The sequence below is a fragment of the Hyperolius riggenbachi genome, chromosome 9 (genome assembly GCF_040937935.1).
Source record: "Hyperolius riggenbachi isolate aHypRig1 chromosome 9, aHypRig1.pri, whole genome shotgun sequence".
NCBI classification, from domain to species: Eukaryota; Metazoa; Chordata; class Amphibia; order Anura; family Hyperoliidae; genus Hyperolius; species Hyperolius riggenbachi.
Window position 1 is genome coordinate 178233857 of NC_090654.1, and position 12857 is coordinate 178246713.

General features: G+C 43.2%; 1 protein-coding gene across 2 annotated transcripts in view; it reads right to left on the reverse strand.

Moving 5' to 3' along the window:
- Window positions 1-12857, reverse strand: part of CFAP20DC (CFAP20 domain containing) — a 498588-nt gene that overhangs the window by 264183 nt on the left and 221548 nt on the right. For both annotated transcript variants that reach the window (XM_068253759.1, XM_068253760.1), the window contains 3 exons: window positions 10925-11061; window positions 9011-9188; window positions 6180-6272 (listed from right to left, as the gene is read on the reverse strand). In XM_068253759.1, coding sequence (XP_068109860.1) covers window positions 6180-6272; window positions 9011-9188; window positions 10925-11061 — 408 coding nt within the window. The remainder of the gene's footprint in view (window positions 1-6179; window positions 6273-9010; window positions 9189-10924; window positions 11062-12857) is intronic.

The following is a 12857-nucleotide window of genomic DNA, read 5'->3' on the forward strand; positions in this document are numbered from 1 at the left end:
TTGGTCCATAGAAGAGATTATAAATATTGTATGCATCCCACATTGGCTTTTCCTTAGTTACTAGCAGGAGCCAAACAATCTCTCCATCCAATTGTTGGCTGAATACTGATACTGACATTAAGGATGGGGGTGGTCATTTTTATTGGAATCCCCTGTGACATTACTGACCATATGGCATAACTCCATATTTGAGCAGTGATGTCACATGGATGCTGTAAAAAAGTTGGGTGTCCCAATTGTAAATTATATTATCCAGCCATCACATGAAAAAATGAAAAGATGAAAAGGTTGCCAGACACTCCCCAATCAGGGTGAATGCTCTATTTCAATAGTTGCAGATGTGAGTATGGACTTCAAAACTAACATGCTTCATTGTTTCAGAGGCGCAATTACTGATATGATTGGTACTTTTATCAGATCCAACACAACAAAAGACAGGTCAGCACACTCTCCAAATTTCAGTTATAATGTGTGTTGTGTAAAAAATCACCGTGATAAGTGTGCTTAACTTCAGTATTAAACACAGAAGTAAGAAATGTATTCTCCAGTTATGTGCTTTGTTCCTATAAATTGCAGTATCATTTTTTTTTCTAGATTTGTAACCTTGGGTTTTTCAGGATGTTTTTATTTGAATCACCAGTGTTAGTAGGGCGTATTCATGAAAGGCCAGTATGATTCTTGTTCGAACATAACATACGTCAATTCTACTGTTATTTACACAAAATAGCATGTGTTGCGCAAGTAGTGCAACTTGCATTACCTAGGTAATTCACATTACCCTAGTTGTGTAATGCACATGTTGCCTGGGTAACGCAAGTAGAGTTGAGCTGAAATTTTCGTAATTTCGCATTACTAAAATTACGCATGCGAAATTTGCGATTACAATGCGAAATTACGGTAGCGTAATTGCCATTAAAATCGTAATTGAAAATACCGTAAGTGAAATTTTCAACGCGTAATTTCGCGTTTCGTTCATGCCGTAATTTCGCATTAAACGCTACCGTAATTTCGCGTTAAACCGTAACGCTCCGTATAATATAAAAAAGCCGCCGACTTTAAGGGTTAATAGCAAAGCCCCCTTAAATGCTAAGAGCCTCAAATTTGGAGAATATATTAACCTTCCTGGCGGTAAGCCCGAGCTGAGCTCGGGCTATGCCGCGCAGGAAGATATCTCAGCCCCTGGTGGGGCGATTTTCTTCATTTAAAATGCTGTACGCGCAGCTAGCACTTTGCTAGCCGCGCGTACAGCTTGATCGCCGCCGCTCTGCGGCGATCGCCCGCACGCAGCGGCGCAACAGGGCCCCCCCCCGCCAGAGCCCTGCGCTGCCCGGACCAATGAGTTCCGGGCAGCGCTATGGGCTGGATCGGAGGCGTCTGACGTCAGGACGTCGGCTGACGTCCATGACGTCATTCCGATCGTCGCCATGGCGACAGGAGAAGCCAAACAGGGGAACGCGTTATATACGCGTTCCCCTGTTTGCTATTGATGCCGGCGACGATCGCACTAGAGGGACACATGCGCCCTCTAGTGGTGTTTCATGTAGCTACCACTCTGGTAGCTTTACATGAAACAAAAAAAAAAAAATAAAAAAAAAAAGGATTTTTGCCTTTTTGGCAAAAACAACTAACCGCCAGGAGGGTTAAGGAGATCAGGAGGAATAAGAGGAAATTTTTTTTTTTCAAAAAGACCTTATAGTTTTTGAGAAAATCGATGTTAAAGTTTCAAAGGAAAAATGTAAACATTTAAAAACCCGCCGACTTTAACGGTTAATAGCAAAGCCTGCTTAAAGTTTAGGGACACCAAATTCCCAGGGTATATTAAGGGGATCAGTGGGAATAAGAGGAAAACATTTTTTTTTCAAAAAGACCTTATAGTTTTTGAGAAAATCAATTTTTAAGTTTCAAGGGCGAAAATGTCTTTTAAATGCGGAAAATGTCAGTTTTTTTTTGCACAGGTAACAATAGTGTATTATTTTCATAGATTCCCCCAAGTGGGAAGAGTTTTACTTACTTCGTTCTGAGTGTGGGAAATATAAAAAAAAACGACGTGGGGTCCCCCCTCCCAGACCTCTTTAACCCCTTGTCCCCCATGCAGGCTGGGATAGCCAGAATGCGGAGCACCGGCCGCGTGGGGCTCCGCACCCTGACTATACCAGCCCGCATGGTCCATGGATTGGGGGGTCTCGGAAGGGGAGGGGCAGCCAAGCTTTCCCCTCCTCCTCCGAGCCCTTGTCCAATCCAAGGACAAGGGGCTCTTCTCCACCTCCGATGGGCGGTGGAGGTGGAGGCCACGATTTCCTGGGGGGGGGGGGGGGGGTTCATGGTGGAATCTGGGAGTCCCCTTTAAAAAGGGGTCCCCCAGATGCCCACCCCCCCTCCCAGGAGAAATGAGTAACCATAACCATAACCATAACCATAAATAAAAACTGTGACCAAGGATTGAACTTTGTCCCAATCAGAAGCTGATACCCCCTTTACCATGAGAAATATTTTCATTTTCTCAAACAGATCATCAGGGGGCTCTGTATGGCTGATGTTGTGTTGAAACCCCTCTCACAGTGTGATGTCAGGACCATGGTGCTGACATCACACTGTGTGAGCCTTGTTGCATTGTGGGAAATAACAGCTGTTTCCAACTGGCAAAAAAAAGCAAGCAGCAGCTACTTCCACTGACATCACCTGCCACCTGTCACTTACAGTAGGTTGTAGACATCTGACAGAGGTGACAGGTTTTAGACTAGTCCATCTCTTTATAGGGGATTCTCAGGGATATATTTATTTTCAAAAGCACTTAGTGAATGGCAGTTGCTCTGTTCAACTGCCAAAAAACTGTGTAGGGAGCAGGGAAGCTGGCCAGCATCATTGTTTAAATCCTTTTTAGGGAATATCTTTATAAAGAATAAAAGCCTTGCTGAGAATCCCCTATGAAGAGATGGACTAGTCCAAAACCGGTCTCTTCTGTTTTAAATTTCATAATTTTTCGCTGTAGTGCCCCTTTAAGTAAAGCAGTTTTGAGTTGGAAGATTTAGTTTTCATATTTCTCCAGCTACAAACTAATATATACTGTCAGTGGCGTAGCATTAGGGGTTGCAGAGGTAGCGACCGCACCGGGGCCCCTGAACCAGAGGGGCCTTCCTTCATCCATCTTATTAACTTTTTTTTGGGTGCTATGCTCGTAATGAACACCTCTAAATGTGCATTGCATTATAGTAATCCTCAACTGTTTCCTTACTCCGATTACACCTGTCTGACACTGAAAGAGTCCTTGATAGGTTTTGGAGCTCCCTATCAATTCTATGCTTGGGGCCCCATGTAAAACTTGCATCGGGCCCCAAACTCCATACTTACGCCAGTGTATACTGCATATTTAAGAGCTCATACTAAATGTCTGTAAGATTTTTTTCCTATAAAAAAGAAGCCTGCAAATTGAAGTCTCCTCATTTCCTCTCCAACTAGCAGTAAGTGACTCCATTTTATAGCTGTGCCATAGTAGTAGCTTTGTGGTAGTAGAGAGCTCCCTGCTGGAATCCCTGAGATCAGGAATGGATCTCTCTCTGGCTCCACTCACAGGGGTATATCCATTATGTGTTAAGTTTTCATCTTCAAGTGTGTCAATTCCTATACACAAATATCTCTGTGTAATTCATTCTGCTGTTTCCCCCTCAGCCCACCATTAGTTTCTGTTGCTGTAATACAGCATAAATGCAGTTTGTTTGTCTTGTTGATGAATGAAATCCTTGAAGTTAATCCTTACTACATGACATGTGACTGCTGCCTGCATCTAGTTCCAGGAAAATGAAATATTCTCCGTGATGTGTTTGTTGTTGAGTTTTCTCTTAGTGATGTTATGGAATTATCTTTACGCAGAAAGCTCATTTTTCCTGCGCTTCCCCCGTATATCACGCGGCATCATCAATAACAAAATATTCCAGCGCAGACTGCTCATTCATCAGGACGCAGATAGCAGAAGCGCCGCATGGATGTATGATTGTTCGCAAAACACACAATTAAGATACGAAGGGGGAAGACATAACCCCCCCCCCCCCCCCCTTTACCATCACATTAATGGGGTCTTTGTGGAATAACAAGAATGTTTTCAAATGCCTGAGCTCAGATCAAAGCTTTATTTAGGCTTGTACAGTTTCTTGAAATGTATTACTGTAGAGTATGTTGAACTGTAAACAGACCAATAGGAAGGATCCGATCCAGTCATGGTAAATTGTGGTCGAGCTTCCTAATATCCTTCTCATTCCTTATTTCAGTCCAGTGGTGTATCTAGGCCATTTCACACCTGGTGCTGGGTGTAAAATGACCCCCCCCCCCCCCCACACACACACACACACACACAAGTGAATACGGTGTGCTAGTGCTAAGTACACCACAACACTGCTCTGGTTAGGCGTTGGTAGGGGTGTGTGTGGGGGGGGGGGGGGAGGGGGAGGATGCTATTGTTAGGCGTAGGTATGGGAGTTGATAGTGTTATGTGTAGGTAAGGGGGGTAGCGTTAGGTGTAGATATAAAGGGAGGTTAGTGTTAGGTGTATGTGGTGGGAGTTAGTGGTAGGCATAGGTGATGGGGGTCAGTGCTAAGTGTAGGTATGGGTGGAAGTGTTAGTGCAGGTATGGGGTTAGGTTAGCATTAGGACAGCGTTTCTGGGGGCCCCAGTTAGTATTAGGTGAAGGTGAGCAGATTCTAAGGCATAGGTTAGGTGGGGTGGGGTACCTCAATCAGCAATGCAGACAATAACTGTTACAGAGTATTGTGAGTGGAAGGAAACTGCAGTGTGCCATTAACTCACTTGTTTGATCACCAGAGTCCACGATGCATCCTCCTGTCTCTGTTCAGATCTCCCCCTCTTCCTGCATCATGTGCTTACATGCATGCATGAAGACATGCCCGCACTAGGGCGAGAGCTGAGTGGTGACAGCAGGTCGGGCATCGCTGGACTCCGCCAGTGGAACAAGTGAGTTAATGGCACGCCGTGGCTTCCTCCAGTGTCACCTCCATGCATGGTGACACCCGGAGCGGATGGTCCCTGCTGCCAACCCGTTAGTAAACCACTGTTTCAGGCAGATAAACAGTAATATGTTTTTCGATTATATTCAGCCTGCTACTTAAACAATTCTCCCAATGTTAATAAAGTGTTTTGCATCATGGGAGCCTTCTTTGTTGAGAGTTTAACTCCTTCAACAAAGCTTTATTGAGAAAAAAATCAATGATTGAGCTTCTTATGACACGTGAGGATATGCTGAACTGCTGCATAGTTGCTATATTGTTGCACTGAGGCAGAGTCTCTCGGCCACTACAATGCATGCCCGGGAGGTGTAATTCATCAATTTGAATAAATCTCCTGGTCGGGAGATATACTCACATCAACAAACTACATCTCCCAGCATACACTGTGGTGGCTGCAAGCACTCAACACCGGCGCAAGATTTAAACTGCGATCTCTTTCCAGATGCAGTTTTAACTCCTTATCTTATCATAAGTTTTCACCTCATTTCCTGACTAATCTCCACATACAAGTGGGATTGTATCTGGAGCCGTCCTCTAGCTTAGTCACCACCTCTCACTCCCGCCTCCGGGACTTCTCACAAGCACTACCTCTCCTTCAGAACACTCTTCCACAGCCATTCCATCATGCTCTGAGGAAACTTTCAAACGTTCTCTCAAAACACACCTGTTCAGACAAGCCTATAATTTGCTATAGGTAGCATTGGAGGCTTACTGCCTCATCCGCTAACCCCTCTGTCTCTTTCCCTAATGTCTCCAACTCACTGCCCTCAAGCTCCCAAGGGCAGGGACCTCCTCCTAGTGTTTCTTATTCTGCTGTAATTTTCATATAAACATTCACCAGTATTGGTGATGTCTCAACTACACATCAACAATAGCTGTATTTGTATTGATGAATGTCCTGTTTGTACAGAGTTTTGAACCTCTTGTGTATTATGCTCCCCTCTTTTTGTTTTGTACTATGTACAGTGCTATGGAAGATGTTGGCACTTTATAAATAAAAAAATAATAATAAAACAATAATACAGGCGCAATGATACTTTACTTTATATAGGTCCACTCTAACTATTTTACTGAAAACAATCACAATAGGTAGCATTACAATTATTGGCATGAATGGTGAAGTGCTGACACATTTGGCAGAAAATATTACTGTAGCAAAGTACCTGAAACTGTTTGTGTTTGCTGCTTCCTCCCCACACTCCTCAGTCTTGCGCTCATCTGTTTTGGGGGCTCCTGAGGTGGATGAGGATGGTAATCTATGGGAAGTGATTGTAGTGGTAGTTATAAGCAGCAACTTGGTCTAGGTCTACCCAATCCCTCCTGCCATCTACAAAGCAACTAAGTCAGCACTAATGACAGCTAAGGTATCCTCAGTGTATTAGAGGGTTTTTCCTGGACTTGTCATCAAGATCATGTCCAAGTTTAAGTCCAGGGAAATGAGGAAAACATAATTATGCACCTTAAAATAAAATAAAAAGTTGAAAAATGTCAAGCGCAGTGGTTACCAGATATTCAGCTGGTCCGTTTCCTTAGTAATCTGCATCAAATGTGAAAACTCATCCCCAATACCCTTCAGTGGGAAACTAACCATAGGTTGTGACCCTGAAACATAAAGGGTCAATAAGCACTTTTTAGGCAATTACTGGCTTCCCTCAACCATCAGAGTGACACCTCCTTAACAATCTAGCATACTAAAGTACATATTTCAGTATTGTCCAGGTAAATCATCTCAAAATGTAACACTTCCCATGACGTAAAAATGCCCTGCATCCTTTGCGGCAATGCATTTAATTGTAAAGAACAGACACAATAAAAATGCACTGACTCCAGTACCGATCTTAAGGTACAGCATCTAAGCTGAAGGTATGTCAGTAGATCGCAAGGACCAGCAACGTCAATAAGACAGTCCAGTTGTTTACAGTATGCTACACCAGACCAGAGAGCCTCAGTCACTGACATGCAGTCCGTGCTATGGTACTTCTATGATGTAGTCCATGTATGATATTGCAGTACTATACACACAGACTACATCACAGTGATGCAGGTCCTCTGGTTTGGTGTAACATACTGATACAGTTTACAGGAGGGATTTTTGAAACCTACAGTTGATGGGTAGACTGTCTTAGTGACACAGCTTAGGGGATCTGCTCTGGTGACATAACCTCAGTCTACATGCTGCACCCTAAGATCAGCATTGGAGTAAGAGCATTTTTCTTGCATCTGTTCTTTACGATTAGATGTACTACACCAGCGGAGGCTCGTTCATTTTTCTTTAGTTTTAGCAAATTGCCTTGGGCCCATGTAATCACAACAACACAATTACAGAAGGCAATTCTATATATATTATGGATAGATAGATATTTTTATTAGTTTCTTATCTTACAACAGTTATTTTTCACTTTTCCCACACTGGTAAAGCAATGTGATCTGCATAGCAATCTGCACATGGGACCATGTGTGGTAGGCAGTGAGTAGCCTGAGGCTGGCTCAGCTTGTATAAGATCAATTTACCTGCATGATGCCTGAAGGCTTTGCACCATTTAGTAGATCAGATCTGTGGTGCTATGCCTGAGAGGGCATGGCTGTTGATATTGATGACTCACTTATGTATCTCCAGGCGTTGCTTTACCTGAATGCCTCGAGCATCACACTTACATGATCACTTACTCTGCGCAGACAGCACAATATGAAGGATTCTACATATACTCCATCTAATATTTTCTACACCATAACCAAGATAAACCTCCAGGCACAGAGGAAGACACGGCGTGACATGAAAGAAATTTAATTCTGCCCACAAAACTTCAACTTCCTTTTTCCTGACATGAGCTTTTTTTCCCTTTTTTCCTAGTTAATGGATTCATAATTCTGAATCATTTTGCACGTATTCTTATGAGACAGAAAGGCAGGAGGGAAAGCAGAGGAACAGAATCATTCCTTACAGAATGGTAATAATACATTGCCTCGGCTTCTGGGAGGCTTTATTACAGCTACGGTGGGGAAAGTAAAATACATTAGAATTTTTTTTTTAGTATAGACAGATATTCTATCAAGTAGGTATGTATGAGCATGTAAAGCAGCTTGCAGCAATGAAAGGGGTTATGTATTTTATAGGGTAGCTTTAGAGCATATGTATGGTAAATTACCCCAAAACTGCCCACTAGTGCAACTATAATATATATATTTTTTTAAATTTCTGATGAAATCTGAGACCCACCTGGGTAACGCTACATTCGGGCGCTGCCAGAGGTGCTCATTAACCCTTTAGCAGCCAATTTATTTAGAGGCTTGGTAAGTGCTCCAGGCAAATTTATTTGAGCACATTTTTTTTATGTATTTGTTACATTTCCTTGCTACTAATTAGTACTGCTGTAATTTGTATTTATGGCCACTTGTCACTAGGGGCAGTGTGAAACAATAACAAAGGACTTCTGCTTTCAGTTTCTATATCCTCTGCTAGCAGAAAAACATCAAAGAATTACCAGAATTTACAGCAGAGTTCTGGCGGCTAAGGTCAAAAGCAGTGCCCTGCTCTCAAACAACGACCCAAAGCATAGAAGTAAATCAACAACAGAATGGTTTAAACAGAAGAAAATACACCTCCTGGAGTGGCCCAGTCAGAGTCCTGACCTCAACCCGATTGAGTTGCTGTGCTTGAGTTGCGATTTATAGAAAGCGATTTATACCAGACATCCTAAGAACCATGATGAACTGAAACAGTTCTGTACAGAGGAATGGTCAAGAATTACTCCTGACCGTTGTGCACGTCTGATCTGCAACTATAGAATTATTATAGGAGGTTCAACCAGTTACTAAATTCAAGTGTTCATACTTTTTCCACCTGCACTGTGAATATTTACATGGTCTGTTCAATAAAACATGGAAACATTTAATTATTTGTGTGGCATTAGCAGATATCTATGTAATTCCAAAGGGTTCACATACTTTTTCTTGCTACTGTATATCATTAAATATTAAAGGCACATCTACATACCTTGTTGTTGTACATCTTTTCTTTGAGGCTGTTGCATGACTTCCTTGTTCTTTTGATCTATAGTATTCAGTTTTGGGGACAGGATTCTTGATTCTGTAGCCTGTGTCAGGATTCCCATTCCTTTCTCTGGGGATGACAGCAGTATGGATTTCTCCTGCCTGCTTGTAGATCTTGTAGACTGGTGGAAAATAAGAGTCATAAATATTAAAAATCTGCCTAAACGAGGGACCCACAAATTGTTTCTGGGAAGAAACAGCAGCTAATAATCCCAGAAATGCCCACTCTCCAAACAGCATATACTCCTTCCCCTGAGAAGACTGCTGTGGGGTAAAAACAGAAACACTGAGCATAAATGTGAGCCAGGAATGAAGGATAGAGGAGTATGTGACCATATTGATCTTCTTGGGCAGCGTCCTGTTTCCTAACATGTCAACAGAGCACTGTTTTTCACTTTTTCTCCTCCCTTTGTCTCTACCCAAGCATTAAAGTGGTCAGCCGTCTTTCTGGTGGACCTGTTGTATTGATTCAGGTGATGCCTGTGCTGAATGTGTGATGGAACAGGATGGACAGGTAGGTCTGATGGCACAGGAAGGCTCTCAGGAGGTGGGCATAGCAGACCTCAGGCATATGCTTGTTGGCCTGGCACAGGTGGTTGGCTATTCATAAACTACATTGAACATGCCATTTGGATGACGTGCTGTTAAAACTTATTTGAAGACTATGCTACGAAACTTATTTGGGGGATATGCTGTATCTGGAGAACTTTGAAACATTAGGCTTTTTCATAGAATAATGCCGGTTCAAGGCAATGTACTGTACATTCACTATGTTAATATCTGTTCTAGAGCTGAGCTGTTACACCAGGACACCCTGCACAAAAATGATATTAACCACAAGAAAATGTATGCGTGCTCAACACCAAGCTTAACCCTTTCAAGTCTGGCTGTGCAAATCTGGCTAAATTGGCTTATCATGAGGCAATACTCACGCAAAAATGCATTTGCTTTCGCATGCCAAACTTTGCAGGGTAAAAAACTAATACCGCGAAGCGGTTGCCCTGCGAGAATGAGTTCATGCTACATAGCACTTATCCAGGAGCGCCACGGGGAGGCGCAGACAACCCCCCCAAGCGTGGCCAGCGCCGAGGAGGACCATCCGCTCCCACCTCCCAAAAATTTAAAAACAGGCACTTACCTTAACGTCCATTGCGTTCTGCTACTGCGCATAAACTTGGGGGCACTGCATAGGAAAGGAATGAAGTATGGGTCACCCCAAGCTGAGGGCTCAGGGCTGGCTCACACACAACACTCCAGAGGAGGGGGGGAGGACAGGCACAGACAGCCCACTCCAGGGCTCACACCACCTAGAGCAAGCCATCCACCACCTGCCTCCAAAGGGCGGAGACTGCAAAATGCTAACCACAAGAAAATGTATGCGTGCTCAACACCAAGCTTAACCCTTTCAAGTCTGGCTGTGCAAATCTGGCTAAATTGGCTTATCATGAGGCAATGCTCACGCAAAAATGCATTTGCTTTCGCATGCCAAGCTTTGCAGGGTAAAAAACTAATACCGCGAAGCGGTTGCCCTGCGGGAATGCACACATTTCCTTTCTGGTGTAATTAACAAAAATGATATTGCTGTGTAATAATGCATTATTATTAATATTATTAAAAAGCACGTTTATGTTTTATCATCATGCAAAGCACAAGGAGTGAATGAGCCCATCCTTTATGGATCTGATATCTGAGATGCACTGCTAGGCTCATGCACCTGTTACATACGTAATCTTGCAACCTTGGTATTTGCCAGAAGGGCTGATCCATCTGGTAGTAACTGCTTTTGTCAATTAATATGGAGTGATGTGTGATACATGCGAGTTTTTTCTTTCCTAGTGTGACACCACTTTGCACCTACCTCTGTGAGAGACCTGGCACTGTTTTTCCTCCCAGAGGATGGTGGTGGACCAGATACTTTGGAACCAAAGGCAATATGAGATCGGTCTCCTTTCCTGATATCACGAGAGCTGCCCTGTCCTCTGCTGCTCAAAGAATCTGTCAAGACACAGTTACCCCACACACATGAAAATGAGGCAATACTCCATGTCAACTCGGTTTCATAAAGAATGTATTTACAAGAAACATAAAGCAAGGCATCTGCCATCTTGTTTCTGCAATGGGTAGACCACATATGTGGCAAAAAACAAATTATTCCAGTCCAACTGTATTTTTTCATTAAACAGCAAAATGCTTAAAGGACATCTAGGCCCATATGCAATTCACGTTTTCGTCTGAGTTTTCGCCCAGGTGATATTTTCACAACTTGTCATAAAATGCCTTTTAAGCCACCAGCAAGCAAGAAAATACTCAAAATAAATTTGAAAGTACCTTTTCACCAACTTGTGGATACTTTTTCAATTGTAAAATGCTAAGTTAAAAGTTAGTTTAATTAGAAGATGAAACTGATGTCCTAGGAGATAACTACAGTGAAAAAGTTAATTGGATATGGGCCTTGGAGTGAGAGGGATGTAGAGGCTGACATACCAGTATTTATTTCCTTTTAAAGTGGACATGAACTCTTGCACAGAACACAAGGAAAACAGAGAAATGCACCCTGTGTGTTTTTAGAGAGAAGAGCCTAATTTCCCCTCATCTGTAAATAATCACAAGTGTAATTTGATCCCTCAGTTATGTCAGCACAGAAATTCTGCAGTCCTGGGCAGACACAGCTAATATGTAAACACAGGATGTTAACTGTAATGATCTGTAACAGCTCTTAACAGCACGATAGTCAGTACTTTATTCAGAGTGTGATCACACGTGTTTTTAGTGCACAGTAACACAGGAGTACTCCTATGTGATAGCCCTTGGCTTTAGGGACTATCACGAGGTAGAGTGGTCATACAGGCAATATCGGTAACAGATTGGTCAGGAGGCAGTACAGAGTCGTCAGGCAAAGGCGTAGTGAGAAACAGGCAAAGGTCGGTAACAGGTCAGATGAGCGAAGGTACAAAATCAGGAGGCAATATCAGAGTCGAGGTCGGGCCGGGGTCGGCAACAATTAGATAGGCAGAGTACAGAATCAAGAGGCAGAGGGCGGAGTCAAGAGTAACAGGCAAAGAGTCATACACAGATAATCAATACAATAATGAATATTACTTTTACAACTATCAAAAATATTTCTAGCTATGTGTGAATCCCCGGGGTCCTGCCGGATCAAACACACTGGGAACTGACTAAGGTCTGAGAGCTTAACCGCAAAGTATCAGCAACAGCAGACAATGAGCTACTGACAGCTCAGGTCTTAAATACAGACAGGTAACACCGCAGTTCCGCCCAGCACACTTCAGCCAATCAGGAGCGGTGATCAGACCTGCCCTGTCAGCTGACCGGCCGGTCCTCTGACCTGCCTCCTCAAAGCATAAAGGTCCTGTCTCCTGGTGCGCGAGTGCGCTGCTCTACTGAGATGTAACTTGGAGAGACCTGTCCTGCCTGACGGAAATGACTGAGAAGACGCGGCGAGATCCGCGGTCGCGTCAGACGCGGAAGCGGCGTCCTCACCTCTCGCTTCTGCGGAGGTAACTACCAAACTCCTAACATTAACCCTTTGTCTTCTTCCATGAAAATAGGAAGTGGGCACACTGCATATTTATTGCAGGAGTTCTGTAAGCTGTAACAAAGAATTTTTTTTAAAGGTTATTATGCTGATGCTTATCTTTTAGAGCGAGTGGAAGTTCTGAGTTCAGGTCCACTTTAAACAATACCAGTTGCCTGGGATCCTGCAGCTGCAGTAGTGTCTGGAACACTTACCTAAAACAAGCATGCAACTAATACAGCCAGACTTCAGAGCA